Here is a 24,874-nt window from a genome sequence, read left to right as displayed (position 1 = left end):
GATTTTCTCATTAATGTTTATCATGGACATCGGATTAAAAGTATCTTTTTTTCATTATTATTATTATTATTATACTTTAGGCTCTATGGTACATGTGTGCAACGTGTAGGTAAGTTACATATGTATACATGTGCCATGCTGGTGCGCTGCACCCACCAACTCGTCATCTAGCATTAGGTATATCTCCCAATGCTATCCCTCCCCCCTCCCCCCACTCCACAACAGTCCCCGAAGTGTGATGTTCCCCTTCCTGTGTCCATGTGTTCTCATTGTTCAATTCCCACCTATGAGTGAGAATATGCGGTGTTTGGTTTTTTGTTCTTGCGATAGTTTACTGAGAATGATGATTTCCAATTTCATCCATGTCCCTACAAAGGACGTGAACTCATCATTTTTTATGGCTGCATAGTATTCCATGGTGTATATGTGCCACATTTTCTTAATCCAGTCTATCATTGTTGGACATTTGGGTTGGTTCCAAGTCTTTGCTATTGTGAATAATGCCGCAATAAACATACGTGTGCACGTGTCTTTATAGCAGCATGAGCCATCAGAAATAATGCCACATATCTACAACTATCTGATCTTTGACAAACCTGACAAAAACAAGAAATGGGGAAAGGATTCCCTGTTTAATAAATGGTGCTGGGAAAACTGGCTAGCCATATGTAGAAAGCTGAAACTCGATCCCTTCCTTACACCTTATACAAAAATCAATTCAAGATGGATTAAAGACTTAAATGTTAGACCTAGAACCATAAAAACCCTAGAAGAAAACCTAGGCAATACCATTCAGGACATAGGCATGGGCAAGGACTTCATGTCTAAAACACCAAAAGCAATGGCAACAAAAGCCAAAATTGACAAATGGGATCTAATTAAACTGAAGAGCTTCTGCACAGCAAAGGAAACTACCATCAGAGTGAACAGGCATCCTACAAAATGGGAGAAGATTTTCACAAGCTACTCTGTTTTTTCTAGTTCCTCTGCCAGGCTTTGGTATCAGGATGATGCTGGCCTCATAAAATGAGTTAGGGAGGATTCCCTCTTTTTCTATTGATTGGAATAGTTTCAGAAGGAATGGTACCAGCTCCTCTTTGTACCTCTGGTGGAATTCGGCTGTGAATCCGTGTGGCCCTGGACTTGTTTTGGTTGGTAGGCTATTAATTATTGCCTCAGTTTCAGAGCCTCTTATTGGTCTATTCAGTGATTCAACTTCTTCCTGGTTTAGTCTTGGGAGGGTGTATGTGTTAAGGAATTTATCCATTTCCTCTAGATTTTCTAGTTTATTGGCATAGAGGTGTTTATAGTATTCTCTGATGGTAGTTTGCATTTCTGTGGGATTGGTGGTGATATCACCTTTATCATTTTTTATTGTGTCTATTTGATTCTTCTCTCTTTTCTTCTTTATTAGTCTTGCTAGCAGTCTATCAATTTTGTTGATCTTTTCAAAACACCAGCTCCTGGATTCATTGATTTTTGGAAGGTTTTCTTGTATCTCTATCTCCTTCAGTTCTGCTCTGATCTTAGTTACTTCTTGCCTTCTGTTAGCTTTTGAATTTGTTTGCTCTTTCTTCTCTAGTTCTTTTAATTGTGATGTTTGGGTGTCAATTTTAGATCTTTCCTGCTTTCTCTTGTGGGCATTTAGTGCTATACATTTCCCTCTACATACTACTTTAAATGTGTCCCAGAGATTCTGATATGTTGTGTCATTGTTTTCAAAGAACATCTTTAGTTCTGCCTTCATTTCGTTATTTACTGAGTAGTCATTCAGGGGCAGGTTGTTCAGTTTCCATGTGGTTGTGCGGTTTAGAGTGGGTTTCTTAACCCTGAGTTCTAATTTGATTGCACTGTGGTCTGAGAGACAGTTGGTTGTGATTTCTGTTCTTTTACGTTTGCTGAGGAGTGCTTTACTTCCAACTACGTGGTCAATGTTGGAATAAGTGCAATGTGGTTCTGAGAAGAATGTATATTCTGTTAATTTGGGATGGAGAGTTCTGTAGATGTCTATTAGGTCTGCTTGTTTCAGAGCTGAGTTCAAGTCCTGGATATCCTTGTTAACCTTCTGTCTCGTTGATCTGTCTAATGTTGACAGTGGGGTGTTAAATTCTCCCATTATTAATGTGTGGGAGTCTAAGTCTCTTTGTAGGTCTCTAAGGACTTGCTTTATGAATCTGGGTGCTCCTGTATTGGGTGCATACATATTTAGGATAGTTAGTTCTTCTTGTTGAATTGTTCCCTTTACCTTTATGTAATGGTCTTCTTCGTCTCTTTTGATCTTTGTTGGTTTAAAGTCTGTTTTATCAGCGACTAGGATTGCAACCCCTGCTTTTTTTTTTTTTTTTTTTTTTTGCTTTCCATTTGCTTGGTAGATCTTCCTCCATCCTTTTATTTTGAGCCTATGTGTGTCTCTGCACATGAGTTGGGTCTCCTGAATACAGGACACTGATGGATCTTGATTCATCAGTTAATATTGTTATGTGTGAATTTGATACTGTCATTATGATGTTAGCTGGTTATTTTGCCCGTTAGTTGATGCAGTTTCTTCCTAACATTGATGGTCTTTATAAATTGGCATGTTTTTGCAGTGGCTTGTACCAGTTGTTTCTTTCCATGTTTAGTGCTTCTTTCAGGAGCTCTTATAAGGCAGGCATGCTGGTGACAAAATCTCTCAGCTTAGTTTGAAGCTTAGTTTGGCTGGATATGAAATTCTGGATTGAAAATTCTTTTCTTTAAGAATGTTGAATATTGGCCCCCACTCTCTTCTGGCTTATAGAGTTTCTGCCAATGGTTCTGCTGTTAGTCTGATGAGCTTTCCTTTGTGGGTAACCCGACCTTTCTCTCTGGCTGCCCTTAACATTTTTTCCTTCATTTCAACCTTGGTGAATCTGGCCATTATGTGTCTTGGGGTTGCTCTTCTCCTGGAGTATCTTTGTGGTGTTCTCTGTAATTCCTGAATTTGAATGTTGGCGTGCCTTGCTAGGTTGGGGAAGTTCTCATTGATAATATCCTGAAGAGTGTTTTCCAACTTGGTTCCATTCTCCCTGTCACTTTCAGGTACACCAATCAGACGTAGATTTGGTCTTTTCACATAAAGACAATTTTTTATACAACAGTGTTAAAAATGGGACTTCTTTTCACATTGTTGTAAATACGAAGCTCACCTGTTGTTTACAATTTTTAAAATTTTGTGTTTTCCAAATGTGCATATTGTACACTTTTGGGGGATATGCTTAGTAATGCTATGTGTGATTTTTCTGGAGGTTGATAAGTTTGCTTGCAGTACATTTTCTTTAAAAGAATGGGCAGCTACATGCATACTTCAAAAATATTTTCCTATAAAAGAAGTTATATAGGTTTTGTTTGCTATCTTAATTTTTGTTGTATTCTTTGATGTTAACATATTTTGTATAATTGTATTTTATAGCTATATTGAATCATGTAGTATCAAATATTAGATGTGATTTAATAGTGTTCAATTTAAACCCATTTTTAGTCATTTTTCCAAAAAATACTGCCAGATGCAGATGTTCAGTGTAATTTCTTTGCTTGTTCAGTTACAGAAAAAGGTGCTCAGTTGTAGAAAGTATTGTACCTTTTAACACCTGATGCATACATCACATGTAAAAAGAAAAGCAACAATAAAATAGCAATCATTAAGAAAAAACACGGCAGAACAAGCTTTATAAGCACAGTCTTACTTTCTTTTGTTATCCAGAATTCTTATGATTCTTAAGCCTCCCAGAAACTGGAAGCTGAATAAAGCAACTCAAGTTTCCTTTATTTTGCACTCGATTACAGCAATTTATAATTTTTTTAAAAAGTTCCTCTGAAGGTATATCTGGATCATCTGACATTACTGAAGAAGCACCACGTCCAGCCACTGCTTTTTTTCATGCAACCAGAGAGCAGAAATAAGGATCAGAAAATACTGAATAGAGTTCAAAGCTCAGAGGTACCAGGTTGCAGCAGAAAAATCCAGGTCTAGTTCTAAAAATGAAAGTTTGTCTTGTTTGAGAAGTTCACAGACTAGGCATATTAGAAGTGTAGTTTGTGATAAAAATAGTCTCATTAATTTCACATCCAGCTCTTTTACTAGTGTTAATCTGGGAGAAAAATGAGAAGCAAATGGTGACTACTTATATGCAGAATATTTTATTAATTCCAAGGTATTCTGTTAACTTGGTCTTTGCCTTATGATACAGAAGTAGCATTTACAATTTTTTTCAAAAAATACTGTTTGCATATGTTGTTTTGTGATTTGACCTAAATGTACAATTTTGTATGAGCCATAATAGATCATTACCAAAATGTGAACTTTCAAAATAGTTACAATTATATTGAATTAATTGCTTTTGTAGCTCACAGGCGTTTCTGTATCCCCATTATGAAGGTTTTGCAACTAAACTTATACCTAAAAATCTATTTTCTCCTGGATATATGTTAATATCATTGAAGCAAAAAGCTATGCTTAAATCTGATAAACAAAAGTTTATTTTCATAGAAAATGTGTTAAAGATAATTTTGAAATTAGAAAAACAAATGCTGTAGTGTTTGTTGCTGCTGCTGGCTCGTTTCTTTTTTTGTTTTTTAGCAAAACACCACTGATGTCTCTTGGCTTCCAAAAACCCACAAGATGAAGTCCAAACACCTAATAGTTTTCTCTTAGTCACTCACGGTCCTCATGTAGTTAAGCCACACTGAACTTCATGCCATTCCCCCAAACACTGCATCCACTTTGTTCACACTGTTGCCTCTGTAATGCCTCTACTCCAGTTTACTTACCCAGCAAATTTCTATTTATTCTTCAAAACTAGCTCAAAATGTATTTTTTCCAATGCCTTTCATGTGTTTCCCAGGAAGAATGTCTCCCCATTTCCATGTCAATTTCTCACATCTGTTTCATCATGCTTACATTATAAATATATCTCCCACTAGTATCCCTCAGCTTTTTATCCTCAGCATCTAAGATGGACCTTGACACATTAGCATATCCTCAATAAAATCTTGAGAACTAAAAAGAATGGAAAATAAAGCTTTATCATCAAAAGGCTTGGGGTTAATACAGGAATATTTCACAGCACGTTAAACATACAAACTAAAAGTAGCTGTTTAGAATTATTTGTCAATACTGGAATTGGATGACAAAGAAACAAGGCTTAGAAGTCCAGGGCCAGAAATAGAAATGTGAGGTTCTGAAGGATAAAATGGGTTACTTAAAAAGGAGATGTAGCTGATGAATGGTAGAGGGGGAAACTTGATTCTCCATCACAAGTCAAATTCTCTTCACATGGCACTCGAGGTTCTCCATGGCTTGGCTCCATCCTGCCTTTTATGCTTTATATTCCACTGTTCACTTCCATGTGTGAAAATACTCTCTATAAACAAAATTCCTTTCTTTCACAAAACACACCCTTCCTTCCTTAGTTTCTATGCCATTGTTTCTAGGATTTTCTTCCTTTGCTCAAAATGTGGAACAACAGCCACTCCTCATGCGACTTTCCATGACTCTCCACCTGGATTTAAGTTCTGTCTCCCTTGTACCCACCTCTAACTTTACTTAACACCATTATTGTAACAGTAGCTAAAGACAGGCTTGGCACCAACCAGGCTGGGTAAGTTTAGAGATTAACGAATGTCAGGGGATAAGTAGGCACAGTAAGGAAGGCAGTGTTCCAAAAGGGAGTAGTGGTATTTCAAAGATCAAAGAGAGAGGTCAACAATTCTGGCTGACTCATGCACTCTTGGATTCTCTCCCTTTGAGCAGAGGCTAAGGCACGAGTCTCCTCCCAAAAGCGGCGGTGCCCCTCCTTAGTGAGCTTCCAAAGGCAAGAGCGAGGTCTTGCATTATCTTCATCCTTAAGGCTGTCTGGTACCTTCTCAAAGCTGTCCAGGAAGCAGAGGTTGTAATGAATGGTGCTCTTCCAGCCATCCGGAGCTGTCCAGAAAAAGGGGAAATGCTGTCGGGTGAAATTGTAGATCTCCTGCACACTGAGACCACAGTGGGGGCTGTTTCTTAATGCTAGGGCAATAAGGTGGCTACAATTGAGAGGGGGCCTTTGCCAGGACTTCTCTTGGCTGTTGATTTGCCATAGTTTCTGGCTCTGGAAGCACTTCATTTCAGGGGACTGGAGGGAGTTGTCCTCTTGTTCCTCAGCCTCCTCTTCTATGAGCTCAAAGTCACTGGGGGAATGGATACCCTGCTTCTGTAAATGAGACTGCTCACTGGAGGAAGATGGCAGAGACTCTACCATTTTGTCCTCTGAGCAGTTAGACTCTTCATCTTTTAGTGGAGGCTGAGGGAAAGGAGAAATGTTTGTCGGATCCTCTTTTCCACTGGGCTTTGGGGCCTCCTGGCTGCCAAGGGGACACACGATATTGGGGTCCACCCACATCCACAGATTGGGTTCACAGTGAGGACCATCTTCATCAGGACTGGGTCTCCTATTCTGAGGCATCTCTGGGGGCTTCATTACTTGGAATCTGTATTTGGCAAGGATCTGCTCACCTAAAGAGCACTGGTCTGTGGTACAAGGCAGAAATAACTCATTCCCCATGTCCCAGTCCAGCAGCCCTGGGACCTGGCCATGGAGACTGTACCAAAATTCACAATCTTTTAGTTTTAAGTCCATCTTTAGTGGAGAGATAAGTGGAGAGAGACTTCTGAAAGAACAGAGATCTAGCAGGCACTTAAAGCTGTTGTTTGGGCACCATTTTTTTTATGCAGTGTATCTCATCTAGGGAGCTTATCAGTAGGTCTGCTAGAAGCACTGAAGGAAGAGGCACCAATGTCTCACTGATTAGTGGTCAGACCTGGAGAAACCTCAGCTTTCTGGAACAAGGCTCAAAACATGGAAGTAGTAAAAAAAAGCTTTTGGGCAGAAAAACATTTTTAGGTGGAATTCTTGAGCTTTGATTGGAAGCAGAAAGTCACTTCAAGAGGAATCATAAACTGAATTGTGCAAACTACGGTGACTTGCATAACAGGTGATCATCTGGCACATACTTAAACTCTTGATGAGTTCATTTAATGAAGGGACAAACATATTTATAAATCACATTATATTTCTGAGTCTTCCTTAATGGTTTTAAAAATCATTTCATTCATCGAGTGCCTTTGGATTTCTGTTAAGCGCTTTCACATAGATGATCTGAACTGATTTTCATCACAGCCCTGCAAGATAACATGGTATTATTAATCTCATGTCACAGATATGGCAACTGAGATCCACATACACGAGTAAGTAGGAGAGCTAGATCCACAGCCCAGATCTTTTATTTTCACTATACCCATTGACTCTTGGTCATACTCAACATACGATATACAACAGGCAGCAATATGTGCAACCTGAGTTTTACTGTAAGATGGTAACTATCAGAGCATAGCCTCTATTATTCTCATACTGATGCTAGAATCTAACCTTGCTGCCATTTTGAATCCTTTTCTGGGAAACAGCTGGTTTTCCTCTCTCCAGGTCACCTTCTTAGGAAATGAGTTCTGAACTATACACTGAACAGCAGGACCAAAATTTAGCCACAGTATGCAAGGTCCTGAAAGCCCCAGAGCTTCTATTTCCAGTAAGTTCACACCCAGGACATTTGTAAGAAAAATAAAATGGCAAGGTTTCCTTTAATTCAGTTTGCACAAAATCCATGTGTAAAGTATGCGATATCATTAAAATCACTACATAGGACTATGTTGCAAACATATCCAGCAAATGTCATTGGGAGCTATTGGAGAGGCACTTTAATCTCCATATTGTTTCCATACTCTGGTTCTCTTCTACTCTAAATAATCTTTCATACAGGTGGCCTGAGTGGTCTTTCTACAGCATAAATATAAAAAATAACACAACAGTTGTACCAACTGTTAATCATTATAGAATGCTGTAAGCACTCTAACTCAAATCTTCAAAATAATCCTATGAAATAGGTACTCTTATTATTCTTCCTTTACAGAGTAAAAAACATAAGGCACAAAAAAGCCTAAGTCACAGAGCTAGTAAAGGCCAGAGCTGACTTTCAAACATAGGCAACCTGACTGCAGAACATATGCTTTTACTCACTATACCAATCTTCTCTATTTTGTTATTATAACATAAAATCTTATAACTTAATGCAACATAAAAGGCCCTCCAAAATCTCACCTATGCTTACCTTTCCAGGATAACTTAACACCCTAGCTTTCTTGCTTCATACTTCACATCCAAAAAGTACTGAAATACTGGGATCTTCACCACACACCCATCTTTTTTTCTCATGTCCCTTTGCTCAAAAACATTCGCTTAAAATGGCTTACTACCTATTGCCTTGACTTAACTAACCTCTACTCATCTTTTAAGACAACAGAAAGCCTTTTCTAATAAAAATCCTGCTTCCATCTCCCCATAGGGAATTAACGGATCTCCTTCCCAGTGGGGCACTGATCTTGGAAAAGCAGGAGATTAACCTGAAATATTTAGCTTATTATGCCAACCACGAAGAGCCTGGAAGCATTTTAGTACTCAGTAGTCTTTTATTCTTTAAATGGGGGCTCTAGTGTTACAGAATTTCTCCTCCATCTTCACCTGCGAAAGTGCTCCAATCCTTAGATATTGGCTAGTAAAACCAAGTTATCACTGTGTATTGTTTCTTTGGGACTCATTTAGAAACATTCAATATTTACGTATTGAGCATCCACCATGTTCCAAGAAGTACGTAATAGGTCTGGCAGATGAGTAAGACGCAACCCAAGAGGATATCACAGAGTAATGCGGAAAGACAGAGAAGTAAAAAAGAAAGTTAAAATACAGTGTGATGAGTATTAGATACTGTAATAGAAGAGCATAGAGAGGAACAACTTAACCCAGATAATAGGAATCAAAAGGGATCCCATAGAATATATTACTTAAGCTTAAAAGACATGTTACCCAGAAGCAGAGATATGGAGAACAGGCTAGCACATGCCAACCAGGTACACGTTCAACACAGTATATGTACTATACAAAGCAAAACCCATAAAACTATATGAGTTTTAGAGTAAGATGGTAACCATCAAAAGATGGCCTCTGTTAATCTCAAACACATCTTAGAACCCAAACTTGCTTAAGTTGCTCCAGGAAAGGAGACAGGGACATTTTGCACATGCTCTGGAAAAGTACTCAAACTCATATTTGTGGGTAGCCTGTTTCCCAGGTCCCAACCTATCCCGAGTGTTGATATAGGCAAAAATGTCAGCGACTGATGAAACCATATGTTATAAGCAAAAAATGGCACAACAACATAATAAGTTAAGTTGGAAAAAGTGGTGGGAACTCATAATGACCTTAGAAATACCTCTTCAGCATGGGCATGCTTATGCTTGCTCTGTCTCTTATTCACATACACACACACACACACACACACACACACACACACACACACGCAGTCCCAATGGTATGATTTGGCTCTGTCCCCCACCTAAATCTCATGTTGAATTGTAATCCCCAATGTTGGAGGAAGGACATGGTGGGAGGTGACTGTATAATGGGGATGAATTTCTCCCTTGCTGTTCTCATGATATTGAGTTCTCACAAGATCTGTTTTTTTGAAAGTGTGTAGCACTTCCCCCTTTGCTCTCTCTCTCTCTCCTGCTGTCATGTGAAGATGTGCTGGCTTCCCCTTCACCTTCTGCCATAATTGTAAATTTCCTGAGGCCTCCCCAGCCATGCCTCCTGTACAGCCTTTGGAATTGTGAATCAACTAAACCTCTTTTCTCTATAAGTTACCCAATCTCAGGTAGTTCTTTATAGCAGTGTGAGAACGGACTAATACACCCAATAACAGGAGCAGCAGTAGAAGCAGTGCTTTTACCTGCCTTCAATTTTCAAAAGCATTCCTGTGCCCAGATTTTGGTCCCCACTCAAAGGACTGATAAGGAGGGTAGCTGATACACATTTTGAGGCAGAAAAAAGTCAGCAATATTAATAAAGACTCTTGTTACAATAAAAAATTCTTTCAAGAATGTCAGGAGCAGTGTTAAAAGGATGAAAAGTCACCTTAAAGGAGCTCTCACTGCCAAATTGTAACTTTTTATTTTACCACATATGCTATGATTAATTGAAACTATTTTAGTCTGTTAAATGCTGTAAGTACATAATGATACTCCTAAAAATAAAAAAGGTAGTTGTGGGCTGGGTGCAGTGGCTCATTCCTGTAATTCCAGTGCTTTGAGAGGCCAAGGCAGGAGGATTGCTTGGAGCCAAATGTTTGAGACCAGCCTGGGCAACAGAGTGAGACTCTGCCTCTATAATTTTTTTAAAAAATCAGCTGTGCAAGATGGCGTGCGCCTGTAGTTCTAGCTACTCAGAAGCCTGAGGTGGCAAGATTGCTTCAGCCCAAGAGTTCAACGCTGCAGTGAGCTGTGATGGCACCACTACACTCCAGCCTGGTCAGTGGAATAAGATCTTTTCTCTTAAAAAAAAAGAAAAGAAAAAAGGTACTTGTAATGAAAAAAAAAAATGCCATAGGATATTTAAGATTTGTTGCTTTTATATATGAAACTGCTAAATATTCATGGGTACTTTTTTCATTTTAAGTATATGTCTTTTGTAAAGCATAGATATGTACTTGTTTCTATCAATGGGCAAACAGGAAAGAATACAGGAAAAACGATGAGTAAGCTATATGTGGTTCCAGAAAAACAGGTACGATACCAATGGCTGCTGTGTATAGTTGTATAGGTTGCATGCAGCCCAAGGGTGCCTGTGATGGTTAATACTGAATGTCAACTTGATTGGATTGAAGGATGCAAAGTATTGATCCTGGGTGTATCTGTGAGGGTGTTGACAAAGGAGATTAACATTTGAGTCAGTGGGCTGGGAAAGGCAGACCCACCCTTAATCTGGGTGGGCACCATCTAATCAGCTGCCAGTAAGGCTAGAATATAAAGCAGGCAGAAAAACATAGAAAGACTAGACTGACCCAATCTTCCAGCCTACATCTTTCTCCCATGCTGGATGCTTCCTACCCTCAAACTTCAGACTCCAGGTTCTTCAGTTTTGGGACTCGGTCTGGCTCTCCTTGCTCCTCAGCTTGCAGACGGTCTATTGTGGGACCTTGTGATAGTGTGAATTCTTAGTAAACTCCCCTTTGTGTGCGTGTGTGTGTGTGTGTGTGTGTGTGTGTGTGTGTGTGTGTAGCGAGACAGAGAGACAGAGAGGTGGGGAGACAGAGAGAGAGCGCTCTGGCATTGGCTAATTAATCATGGTGTTCCTAGAAGTGAAATTGATAGGAAGTCTACTGCATTCCTACTTAATTTATATAAGCAGAAAACTTCTAGGTTGAATGGACAAAAGACTAATTTGAATTATGAAAACAGAGAATCATAGCCTCTCAATCAATTTCTAGACTTGAGCCTGTTTACAGACCCAGAACCCCTTGAATGAAGGGGAGGCTGGGTCCCCTTGAGGAAGGACCCCATCACACTACTGACCATTTATGCTGTTAATCTTTCTCCCATCCTTCCACAAGGAGACCTCCAGCCTTTTACCAGGGTAACACTGCATTGAAGAAACGGAACTGATCAGACATTTTGGGGACTACTGGACACTGGCTCTGAGCTGACATTGATTTCGTGGGACCCAAAACGTCAGTGTGGTCTTCCAGTTAAAGTAGGGGCTTATGGATGTCAGGTAATTAATGGAGTTTTAGCTCAGGTACGATTTACAGTGGGTCCAGTGGGTTCCCGGACTCATCCTGTGGTCATTTCCCCACTGCCAGAGTGTATAATTGGTATACACATACTTAGCAGCTGGCAGAACGCCTACATTGGCTCCCTGACTGGTAGGGTGAGGGGCATTATGGTGGGAAAGGCCAAATGGAAGCCACTAGAGCTGCCGCTACCTAGAAAAATAGTAAACCAAAAACAATATCACATCCCTGGAGGGATTGTGGAGATTAGTGCCACCATCAAGGACTTGAAAGACACAAGGGTGGTGATTCCCACCACATCCCCATTCAACTCTCCCATTTGTTTTGTGCAGAAGACAGATTGATCTTGGAGAGTGACAGTGGATTATAGTAAGCTTAACCAAGTGGTGACTCCAATTGAAGCTGCTGTACCAGATGTGGTTTCATTGGTTTAGCAAATTAACACATCTCCTGGTACCTGGTATGCAGCCACTGACTTGACAAATGCTTTTTTCTCCATTCCTGTCCATAAGGCCTACCAGAAGCAATATGCCTTCAGCTGGCAAGGCCAGAAATATACCTTTAGTGTCCTACCTCAGGGGTATATTGACTCTCTGGCTTTGTGTCATAATCTTATTTGAAGAGACCTTGATCACTTTTTGCTTCCGCAAGATATCACACTGATCCATTACATTGATGACATTATGCTGATTAGATCCAGTGGGCAAGAAGTAGCAAACACAGTGGACTTATTGGTGAGACTCTGGTGTGCTGGAGTATGAGAAATAAATCTGACTAAAATTCAGGGATCTTCTGTCTCAGTAAAATTTCTAGGAGTCCAGTGGTATGGGACCTGTCGAGATATTCCTTCTAAGGTGAAGGATAAGTTGCTGCATTTGGCCCCTCCTACAACTAAGAAAGAAGCACAGCGCCTAGTGAGCCTCTTTGGATTTTGGAGGCAACACTTTCCTCATTTGGGTGTGTTACTCCAGCTCATTTATCGAGTGACCCGAAAAGCTTCCAGTTTTGAGTGGGGTGCAGAATAGGAGAAGGCTCTCCAACAGGTCTAGGCTGCTGTGCAAGCTGCTCTGCCACTTGGGCCATAGGACCCAGCAGATCCAATGGTGCTTGAGGTGTCAGTGGCAGATAGGGATGCTGCTGTTTGGAGCCTTTGGCAGGCCCCCATAGATGAATCGCAGTGGAAGCCGCTAGGATTTTGGAGCAAGGCCCTGCCATCTTCTGTAGATAACTACTCTCCTTTTGGCCTGTTACTGGACTTTGGTGGAAAGTGAACATTTGACTATGGGTCATCAAGTCACCATGTGACCTGAACTGCCTATCATTAACTGGGTGCTTTCTGACCCATCTAGCCATAAAGTGGGTCATGCACAGCAGCATTCCATCATCAAATTGAAGAGGTATATTCGTGATTGGGCTTGAGCAGATCCTGAAGGCACAAGTAAGTTACATGAGGAAGTGGTTCAAATGCCCATGGTCTCCACTCCTGCCACCCTGCCTTCTCTCCCCCAGCCTGCACCGATGGCCTCAAGGAGAGTTCCCTATGATCAGCTGATACAGGAAGAGAAGACTAGAACCTGGTTCATAGATGGTTCTGCATGATATGCAGGAACCACCTGAAAGTGGACAGCTGCAGCACTACAGCCACTTTCTAGGATATCCCTGAAGAACACCGGTGAAGGGACATCTTCACAGTGGGCAGAACTTCGAGCAGTGTAACTGGTTGTGCACTTTGCATGGAAGGAGAAATGGCCAGATGTGGGATTATACACTGATTCATGGGGTGTACCAATGGTTTGGCTGGATGGTCAGGGACTTGGAAGAAGCATGACTGGAAAATTGGTGACAAAAAATTTGGATATATATATATATATAAAGGAGATAAATATATATATAAAGGATATACATATGTACATATGTAAAGGATATATATATGTATATATGTTAAGGATATATAAAGGATATATCTATATATAAAGCATATATATATGTATATATATAAAGGATATATATATATAGGATAGTCCAGGTCTGTCACTCCAGCCAACACTCTAACTCCCTTCTTAGCCTGTTGACTTAAAGATAGGAGGAGCCCAAAATGTCCAGGTGGCAATCTTAACTTCCAGTTGAACGGATTTGTTGTTGTGTCTCCTGGTGGCATCGTTCCTCCCTCTGGAGCTATATATATATATATATGATATATATATATCCTAATATATATATCATATATATATATCCTAATATACATATCTCATATATATATCCTTATATATCATATATATATCTTAATGTATATATCATATATATATCCTAATATATATATCCTTTATATATATCTATCCACATATCTATGTCCTTTATATATATATCTATCCACATACATCCACACACATATAGGTCCTTTATATATATATATATATCTATCTATCCACACACATATAGGTCCTTTATATATATATATATATATATATATCCACACACATATAGGTCCTTTATTTATATATATTTATATATATATATATATATATATATCCACACACATATAGGTACTTTATATATATATATATATATATATATATATATATATATATATCCACACACATATAGGTACTTTATATATATATATATATATCCACACACATATAGGTCCTTTATATATATATATATATATATATATATATATATATATATATCTCCACACACATATAGGTCCTTTATGTATATACGTATCTATCCACACACATATAGGTCCTTTATATATATACGTATCTATCCGCACACATATAGGTCCTTTATATATATACGTATCTATCCGCACACATATAGGTCCTTTATATATATACGTATCTATCCGCACACATATAGGTCCTTTATATATATACGTATCTATCCGCACACATATAGGTCCTTTATATATATACGTATCTATCCGCACACATATAGGTCCTTTATATATATACGTGTCTCCACATATATATATGTCCTTTATATATACGTGTCTCCATATATATATATATCCTTTATATATACGTGTCTCCATATATATATATCCTTTATATATATGTCTCCATATATATATATCCTTTATATATGTCTCCATATATATATATCCTTTATATATATGTCTCCATATATATATATCCTTTTTATATATATATCTCCATATATATATCCTTTTTATATATATATCTCCATATATATATCCTTTTTATATATATATATTCATATATATATCCTTTTTATATATACATCCATATATATATCCTTTATATACATACATCCATATATATGTGCATCCTGTATACACATACATCCATATATATGTGCATCCTTTATATACATACATCCATATATATGTGCATCCTTTATATACATACATCCATATATGTGCATCCTTTATATACGTACATCCATATATGTGCATCCTTTATATACGTACATCCGTATATATGTGCATCCTTTATATACGTACATCCGTATATATGTACATCCTTTATATACTTACATCCGTATATATGTACATCCTTTATATACTTATATCCGTATATATGTACATCCTTTATGTATATATCCATATATATGTACATCCTTTATGTATATATCCATATATATATCCTTTATGTATATATCCATATATATATCCTTTATATATATATATATCCATATCTATATCCTTTATATATATATCCATATCTATATCCTTTATATATATATGTATATATATATCTCCTATTAGTTCTGTCCCTCTAGAGAACCCTGACTAATACAGTGCCCAACCAGATAGCATGAAATTCAGCCTGAGCTCTGTTTTCCAAACCATGTACTCTGGTTCTGGGGCTGTGTCAATCCCAAAGTGGTATCTCTTTTTAACTCACACCGAGGAGCCATTTGGTCACCATGCGGCTAAACTGTATCCTCCTAGACAGGACATCTTTATTCTAATTCGCACAAAGATCAGCTGCCATGTATACCAAGAACTAGTAAGACAGATTAATACTGATGGTCACAAATAATAATCACGTAGAAATAGGTCCAACAGGGTGTTGCAAGATTATTAACAACATGATTTAACGAAAGGAACTACCGGCTGGGCACAGTGGCTCACACCTGTAACCCCAGCACTTTGGAAGGCCGAGGCAGGTGGATCACGAGGTCAAGAGATCGAGACCATCCCGGCCAACACGGTGAAACCCTGTCTCTACCAAAAATACAAAATTAGCTGGGCGTGGTGGCACACACCTGCAGTCCCAACTACTCGAGAGGCTGAGGCAGGAGAATCACTTGAACCTGAGAGGCGGAGGTTGCAGTGAGAGGAGATCGCACCACTGCACTCGAGCCTGGTGGCAGAGCGAGACTTTGTCTCAAAAAATAAAAAATAAAAAAGAAAGAAAAGAACTACCTAAGAAAACTCAATCCCTTATCTTCTAAAAAATGAATCCTTTCAAAAGTCCTAATGATTATCACAAAATATTAATAAGGAATACATACATCTTAGACTAGGTAAATATAGCAAGAAGACAGGACAGGATAATGGATACTACCAAACATGTATAAATTAAATAATGCTTCATTTTTGTTAAAGACAAGTTGCAAAAAACAAAAAACAAAAAACAAAAACAAAAAACAAACAAACAAAACCAAACCTCTGTGTGACAGATAGGGAATTAGTACCATGAGATAATAAATTAAAAATTGATATCAAAAGGACTTCAGCCAATACCTTACGGTTAAATCATTTTGAACTACCCAATCATGTCTTATGATCCCCTTGCCCCAAGAATCAAATTAGTCGATAACCTGTATTCTGTTACCTTGGCATGTCTGAAATGGTATTTCTTTTTTCCTCTCAGTTGGCTAAGATTATTGAAACCCTAGAAAAATGTAAAAAGGAATAAAATTACTAAAATCCTCTGAAGATAAAATGTTAGCCCAAGGAAGAAAAATATGCAAGGCTGGAAATAAAGAGGAAATAAACCTGTGGTATTCATATTTTAGAGTAACTTTAAATGTAAGTGCATGGATATATTTTTAATCATTGTATTTGTGTAGATTTCATATACTAGTCAAGCTGTTTGAAGTGTTTCAGAAAAGGCCACGTCAAATTTGTAATTGCAGTTTAAAACTTTTAGGAAATTTAATTCATCAAATTGGTAACCAAAGTTTAGATGGTCAATAAAAATTAGTTTTAAAATCTTTGTTTATAAGTTATTTGAGTTTCATAAAATTCAGCAGTAGGCAAAGTACAAGTAGTAGTAAGTATTTATATCCATGTACAAAAGCCACTGGACACCCAAGAATCTATGAAAGGATTTACTATGTTAACACTATTTTCTTTAGCTTTTCTCTTTAGCAATCAGATTAACTTTTCGAGTTTCTGGAGAACTCCTCAGCATTCTCACACGCACCAAAAATGAAATAGTTCAATTCTGGAAATGTTATGTTTGAAGTAGCTGTGCATGTAGCAAACTAAAGTAGACTGTTGGAATAAGTGATTGCTAATAGACTCACCAACTTGTTTCTGCCACACCTTACTAAGCTTCTCCATCTGTAAAATGAAGATAATAAAAAGTCCTACCTCAATGAGTTATTGAGAATATCAAAAGACTTTAATGTATACCATTAATTTATGTATCGTGTATATCAAGGTTTAAGTTTAGTGTTTGACAATTATAATGTTCCATAAATGTAAACTTTTATTATGTTATGTTATTCTTTTTAAGGGCAACACTGGTTCTTAAACTTGAATATATCACACAGAAATGATAGTGACAAACAAAGAGGATTGATTTTAATAACTATGCATGGAAAGCTTACTTAACTTGGGAGTCTTTAGATTGAATTTTAATCCTTTAGGAGCTGCAATTTGAACTAAAAACCTCAATCCAACAAAATTTGGAGTCTTACTTTATTCCAAGGCTTCGAGAGTTTTGAATTTGTGGGAGAAAAGTACCTTTTTATTTGGAATATTTTTTTTCAAGTGTTCTGAGACCCTTTAAAAGGCAATAACCCCTTGTTAATTGTCACTTACTGCTTGTTTTTCTTTCCAAGGGTTCAGCCTCAAGTGCCTGGAAAGGGGAAGGAGACTGTCTGCAAAACAAAAGAAAACATAAAATCAGATAAAAACCTTGTGGAGATGGCTATATCCTGGGTCAAGTTTTGCATAGCTTAATGTAATGAATCTATTCTGCAATATGAATTAAATGGCATGTCAAGAGCATATGGAATACAGAGAGTAGAGTCAGGATTTTAGGTCCAGTACATGTTTCACATAATCTCAGCTGCTTTTTGTTATTCTCAGGACAAGTCACACCAACATACATATATTAAACACATATTATGGCCAGGTCAATTTGGTACACTGATTTAATACACTTTAGGAACCCTCTTCTTTTTGCTCCAAATATATAAGGAATAAAATTACACAGATAAACAGATAGACCATAAAAAAATCAAGCTCAAATATAAGGAAAAAAAGCATCTTATTAGACAAGAAAAAAACAAAATAATGAGTGAAACTAAGCCACTGGATTGCTGGACTCTGGATTATCAAGCAGGAATTGAAAGTTCAGAGTTTTTTTTTTTTATTTTTTATTTTTTGTTTATTGGTGGGAGAAGAAAGGAGACCAAAATTCAGTGGCATTCTAGCCCCATCCTAGGGACTACCTCTGCTTGTGCAAAGAAGCTAAAAAAGTATTGCTGCCAAACCCTGGCAAACTGTAGGTCTAGGAAAGATCATCACTGATGAAACCTCACAACCAGAATTTGGGCCAAGCCCACTAGCTGTTGTAACTGATTCTACTGGATCTGTAGTATTCTCTGTAACATCATGAGACAGTAACTCAGAACTTCCATTCTGGAATGTGGTAGTGGATTGAAGCCTGGAGTGCTGGGAGAAAGCAACCAAAAAGCCTCTAGAAAGGGTTGAGGGAGCACAGGCTAATGAATAAAGGTAGGCAAGAGGTGGAGAACCAAAACTATCTGTTCAAATCAGGCAGAAAACCAAAATCCCAAAAATACATGAAGAAATTTAATAACAAGAAAAATTAACTAGTTAATGAATTCTCTCAAGAAAACAATAATGTTATACAGCCACCTGGATAATAAAATAAGTATGTTCAGTATAGTCAAAGCAACAAAGAGTGAATATAATAAAATATATGCAAGGAAAGCAATACAGATAGAAATAAAAAAGCAATTAAAAATGTTGAATACAAAATGTCACTGAAATTTAAAGAATGCAATAGATGAGACAAACTCAACTGGACATGGTCAAAGAGTAAATTGGTTAATTGGAAGATAGAGTACTAAAGAACATCCAACATGCAGTAGTCATAAAAATATAAAAATAAGGCCCTTTGAGAAAATGTCCAAATAGGAACAGCTCTGGTCTGCAGCTCCCAGAGAGACCAACAAGGAAGGCAGGTGATTTCTGCATTTCCAACTGCATAACCAACTGGTTAGGCAGTGGGTGCAGCCCAAAGAGGGAGAGTGGAAACAGGATGGGACATCGTCTCACCCAAGAAATGCAAGGATTTGGGGACCTCCCTCCCCCAGCCAAGGGAAGCCGCAAGGGACTGTGCTATCCGACCTGGATACTACACTTTTCTCACAGTTTTTGCAATCTGCATATCAGGAGATTCCCGCGTATGCCCACACCACCAGGGACCTAGGTTTCAAGCACAAAACTGAGCGGCTGTTTGGGCAGACGCCAAACTAGAAGAAGGAGGTTTTTTTTTTGGTTGTACCCCAGTGGCACCTGGAACCCCAGCAAGACAGAACCATTCACTCCCCTGGAAAGGGGGTTGAAGCCAGGGAGCCAACTGGTCTCACTCGGGGGGTCCCACTTTTACAGAGCCAGCAAGCTAAGAACCACTGGCTTGAAATTCTCACTGCCATCACAGCAGTCTGAAGTCTACCTGGGATGATCGAGCTTAGTGAAAGGAGGAGCATCTGCCATTACTGAAGCTTGAGTAGATGGTTTTCCCCTGACAGTGCTAAGGAGGCCGGGACGTTTGGACTGGGCAGAATTCACCACAGCCTGGCAAGGGGCTGTGGCCAGACTGCCTCTCTAGATTCCTCCTCACTAGGCAGGACATCTCTGAAAGAAAGGCAGTAGCCCAAGTCAGGCGCTTATAGAAAAAACTCCCATCTCCCTGGGATAGAGCACATGGGAGAAGGGACAGCTGTGCGCACAGCTTCAGCAGACTTAAGCTCCTGCCTGCTGGCTCTGATGAGAGCAGCTGATACTGACAAGGAGGATTCTCCCAGTGCAGTGCTCAAGCTCTGCTAAGGGACAGACTGCCTCCTTAAGTGGGTCCCTGACCCCTCTGCCTCCTGACGAGGAGAGACCTCCCAAAACGGGTGGACAGACACCTCATACAGGAGAGCTCCAGCTGGCATCAGGGCAGTACCCCGCTGGGATGGAGCCTCCAGAGGAAGGAGCAGGCAGCAATCTTTGCTGCTCTGCAGCCACCACTGGTGATACCCAGGCAAACAGGGTCTGGAGTGGACCTCCAACAAATTACAGTAGACCTGCAGAAGAAGAGCCTGTTAGAAGGAAAAGATACAGAAAACAACATCAACATAAAGAACCCTGAAACAAAAACCACATCCAAAGGTCATCAGCCTCAAAGATCAAAGGTAGGTAAATCCATGAAGATGAGGAAAAACCAGCACAAAAACGCTGAAAATTCCAAAAACCAGAATGCCTCTTCTCCTCTGAATGATTGCAACTCCTCTCCAGCAAGAGAACAAAACTGGATGGAGAATCAGTTTGATGAACTGACAGAGGTAGGCTTTGGAAGGTGGGTAATAACAAACTCTTCTGAGCTAAAAGAGCATGTTCTAATTCAATGCAAGGAAGCTAAGAACCTTGATAAAAGGTTACAGGAACTGCTAACTAGAATAACCGGTTTAGAGAGAAACATAAATGACCTGATGGAGCTGAAAAACACAGTACGAGAACTTCATGAAGCATACGCAAGTATCAATAGCCAAATCAATTGAGTGGAAGAAAGAATAACAAAGATTGAAGATTAACTTACTGAAATAAGGCGTGAAGACAAGATTAGAAAAAAAAAGAATGAAAAGGAATGAACAAAGCCTCCAGGAAATACGGGAATATGTGAAAAGACCAAACCTACAACAGATTGGTGTACCTGAAGTGACAGGGAAAATGGAACAAAGTTGGAAAACACATTTCAGGATATTATCCAGGAGAACTTCCCCTAACTGGCAAGACAGGCCAACATTCAAATTCAGGAAATACAGAGAACACCACTAAAATACTCCTCAAGAAGATCAATTCCAAGACACATAGTCATCAGATTCACCAAGGTTGAAACAAAGGAAAAAATGTTAACGGCAGCCAGAGAGAAAGGTCAGGTTACCTACAAAGGGAAGCCAGTCAGACTAACAGCAGATCTCTGCAGAAACTCTACAAGCTGGAAGAGAGTGGGGGACCAATATTCAACATTCTTAAAGAAAAGAATTTTCAACCTAGAATTTCATATCCAGCTAAACTAAGCTTCATATGCAAAGGAGAAAAAATAATCCTTTCCAGACAAGCAAATAGCGATTTTGTCACCACCAGGCCTGCCTTACAAGAGCTCCTGAAGGAAGCACTAAATATGGAAAGGAAAAACCAGTACCAGCCACTGGATAAACACACCAAAATATAAAGACCAATGACATTATGAAGAACCTGCATCAAATAATGTGTAAAATAACCAGTTAGTATCATAATGACAGGATCAAATTCACACATTACAATATTAATCTGAAATGTAAATGGGCTAAAGGTCCCAATTAAAAGACGCAGACTGGCAAATAGGATACAGAGTCAACACCCATCAGTGTGCTGTATTCAGGAGACCCATCTCACGTGCAAAGACACATGTAGGCTCGAAATAAAGGGATGGAGGAAGATTTACCAAGCAAATGTAAAGCAAAAGAAAGCAGGGGTTGCAATTGTAGTCTCTGATAAAACAGACTTTAAACAAACAAACATCAAAAAAGACAAAGAAGGGCATTATATAATGGTAAAGGGATCAATACAACAAGAGGAGCTAACTAACCTAAATATATATGCACTGAATACAGGAGCACCCAGATTCATAAAAAAAAGTTCTTTGAGTCCTACGAAGAGACTCCCACACAATAATAGTCGGAGACTTTAACACCCCACTGTCAGTATTAGACAGATCATTGAGAGAAAATTTACAAGGATATACAGGACTTGAACTCAGCTCTGAAACAAGCGACACTAACAGACATCTACTGAACTCTCCACCCCAAATCAACAGAATATACATTCTTCTCAGCACCACATAGCACTTATTCTAAAATTGATCACATAATTCGAAGTAAAACACTCCTCACCAAATGCAAAAGAATGGAAATCATATCAACCAGTCTCTCAGACTGCAGTGGAATCAATTCAGAACTCAGGATTAAGAAACTCACTCAAAACTGCACAACTACATGGAAAACGAACAACTTGCTCCTGAATGACTACTGAGTAAATAATGAAATTGAGGCAGAAATAAAGAAGTTCTTTGAAACCAATGAGAACAAAGAGAAAAAGTACCAGAATCTCTGGGACACAGCTAAAGCAGTGTTAAGTGGGAAATTTATAGCACCAAATGCCTACATCAGAAAGCTGGAAATATCTGAAATAGACATCTGAACATCAAAATTAAAAGAAATAGGAAAGCAAGAGCAAACAAATTCAAAAGCTAGCAGAAGACAAGAAATAACTAAAATCACAGCAGAACTGAAGGAGATAGAGACACGAAAAACCCTTCAAAAAACAATGAATCTAGAAGCTGGTTTTTTGTAAAGGTTAACAAAATAGACTGCTAGCTAGACTAATAAAGAAGAAAAGAGAGAAGAATCAAATAGACACAATAAAAAATGATAAAGCAGCTATCACCACCAATCCCACAGAAATACGAACTACCACCAGAGAATGCTATAAACACATCTATGCAAATAAACTAGAAAATCTAGAAGAAATGGGTAAATTCCTGGACACATACATCCTTCCAAAACTAAACCAGGAAGAAGTTGAATCCTTGAATAGACCAGTAACAAGTTCTGAAATTGATGCAGTAATTAATAGCCTACCAATAAAAAAAAAGCCCAGGATACGACCAATTCACAGCCGAATTCTACCAGAGGTACAAAGAGGAGCTTGTACCATTCCTTCTAAGACTATTCCAAACAATGGAAAAAGAGGGACTCCTCCCTAACTCATTTTATGAGGCTAGTATCATCTTGATATGAAAACCTGGCAGAGACACAAAACAAGAAAATTTCAGGCCGATATCCCTGATGAACACCAATGTGAAAATCCTCAATAAAATATTGGCAAAATGAATCCACCAGCACATCAAAAAGCTTATCCACCAGAATCAATCAGCTTCATTCCTGTGATGCAAGGCTGGTTCAACATATGCAAATCAATAAATGTAATCCATCACATAGACAGAACCGATGACAAAAACCACATGATTATCTCAATAGATGCAGAAAAGGCCTTCAACAAAATTCAAAACCCTTTCATGCTAAAAACTCTCAATAAACTAGAGATTAATGGAAAATATCTCAAAATAATAAAAGCTGTTTGTTGGAATCCCACAGCCGATATCATACTGAATGGGCAAAAGCTGGAAGCATTTCCTTTGAAAACCGGCACAAGACAAGGACGCCCTTTCTCACCACTCCTATTCAACATAGTATTGAAAGTTCTGGCCAGGGAAATCACGTAAGAGAAAGAAATAAATGGTATTCAAATAGGAAGAAAGGAAGTCAAATTGTCTTTGTTTGCAGATGACATGATTTTATATTTAGAATGCCCCATAATCTCAGCCCAAAAACTGCTTAAGCTGATAAGCAACTTCAGCAAAGTCTCAGGATACAAAATCAGTGTGCAAAAATCACAAGGATTCCTATACACCAACATTAGATAAACAGAGAGACAAATCATGAGTGAACGCCCATTCACAATTGCTACAAAGAGAATGAAATACCTAGGAATACAACTTACAAGGGACGTGAAGGACCTCTTCAAGGAGAACTACAAACCACTGCTCAAGGAAATAAGAGAGAAACAAATGAAAAAGACTTCCATGCTCATGGATAGGAAGAATCAATATCATGAAAATGGCCATACTGCCCAAAGTAATTTATAGATTCAATGCTATTCCCATTCCCATCAAGCTACCAATGACTTTCTTCACAGAACTAGAAAAACCTACTTTAAATTTCATATGGAACCAAAAAAGAGCCCGTATAGCCAAGATAATCCTAAGCAAAAAGAAAAGCTGGAGGCATCACGCCACCTGTCTTCAAACTATACCACGAGGCTACAGAACCAAAACAGCATGGTACTGGTACCAAAACAGATATATAGACCAATGGAACAGAACAGAGCCCTCAGAAATAACACCACACATTTACAACCATCTGGTCTTCGACAAACCTGATGAAAACAAGCAATGGGGAAAGACTCCCTATTTAATAAATGGTGCTGGGAAAACTGGCTAGCCATATGCAGAAAACAGAAACTGGACCCCTTCCTTACACCTTATACAAAAATTAACTCAAGATGGATTAAAGGCTTAAAGGTAAAACCTAAAACCATAAAAACCCTAGAAGAAAACCTAGACAATACCATTCAGGACATAGGCATGGGCAAGGACTTCATGACTAAAACACCAAAAGCAATTGCAAAAAAGCCAAAATTGACAAATGGGATTTAATTAAACTAAAGAGCTTCTGCAAAGCAAACTAAACTATCATCAGAGTGAATAGGCAACGTACAGAATGGGAGAAAATTTTTGCAATCTACCCATCTGACAAAGGTTTAGTATCCAGACTCTAGAGGCATCTTAAACAAATTTACAACAGAAAAACAAACAACCCCATCAAAAAGTGGGTGAAGGATATGAACAGACACTTCTCAAAAGAAGACATTTATGTGGCCAACAAACTTATGAAAAAATGCTTATGATCACTGGTCATTAAAGAAATGCAAATCAAAATCAGAATGAGATACCATCTCACGCCAGTTAGAATGGTGATCGTTAAAAAGTCAGGAAACAACAGATGTTGGCAAGGCTGTGGAGAAATAGGAACGCTTTTATACTGTTGGTCGGAGTGTAAATTAGTTCAACCACTGTGGAAGTAAGTGTGGCAATTCCTC

At 38.5% G+C, this 24,874-nt stretch overlaps 1 protein-coding gene across 4 annotated transcripts in view; it reads right to left on the bottom strand.

Annotated features, from left to right (window-relative positions):
• Positions 1-2,358: 2,358 nt before the first annotated feature.
• Positions 2,359-24,874, bottom strand: part of FOXR2 (forkhead box R2) — a 152,408-nt gene continuing 129,892 nt past the window's right edge. For 2 of the 4 annotated variants that reach the window (XM_054471575.2, XM_054471576.2), the window contains 4 exons: positions 17,696-17,754; positions 17,176-17,212; positions 16,479-16,538; positions 2,359-7,174 (listed from right to left, as the gene is read on the bottom strand). In XM_054471575.2, coding sequence (XP_054327550.1) covers positions 5,697-6,632 — 936 coding nt within the window. In that variant the 5' untranslated portion in view covers positions 6,633-7,174; positions 16,479-16,538; positions 17,176-17,212; positions 17,696-17,754 and the 3' untranslated portion in view covers positions 2,359-5,696. The remainder of the gene's footprint in view (positions 7,175-16,478; positions 16,539-17,175; positions 17,213-17,695; positions 17,755-24,874) is intronic. The other 2 variants (XM_054471573.2, XM_054471574.2) reach the window with 1 other exon arrangement.

Source organism: Pongo pygmaeus, chromosome X (genome assembly GCF_028885625.2).
Source record: "Pongo pygmaeus isolate AG05252 chromosome X, NHGRI_mPonPyg2-v2.0_pri, whole genome shotgun sequence".
Lineage (NCBI taxonomy): Eukaryota > Metazoa > Chordata > Mammalia > Primates > Hominidae > Pongo > Pongo pygmaeus.
Note: the sequence above shows the minus strand (reverse complement) of the source record. Positions and strands in the feature narration are given on the sequence as shown.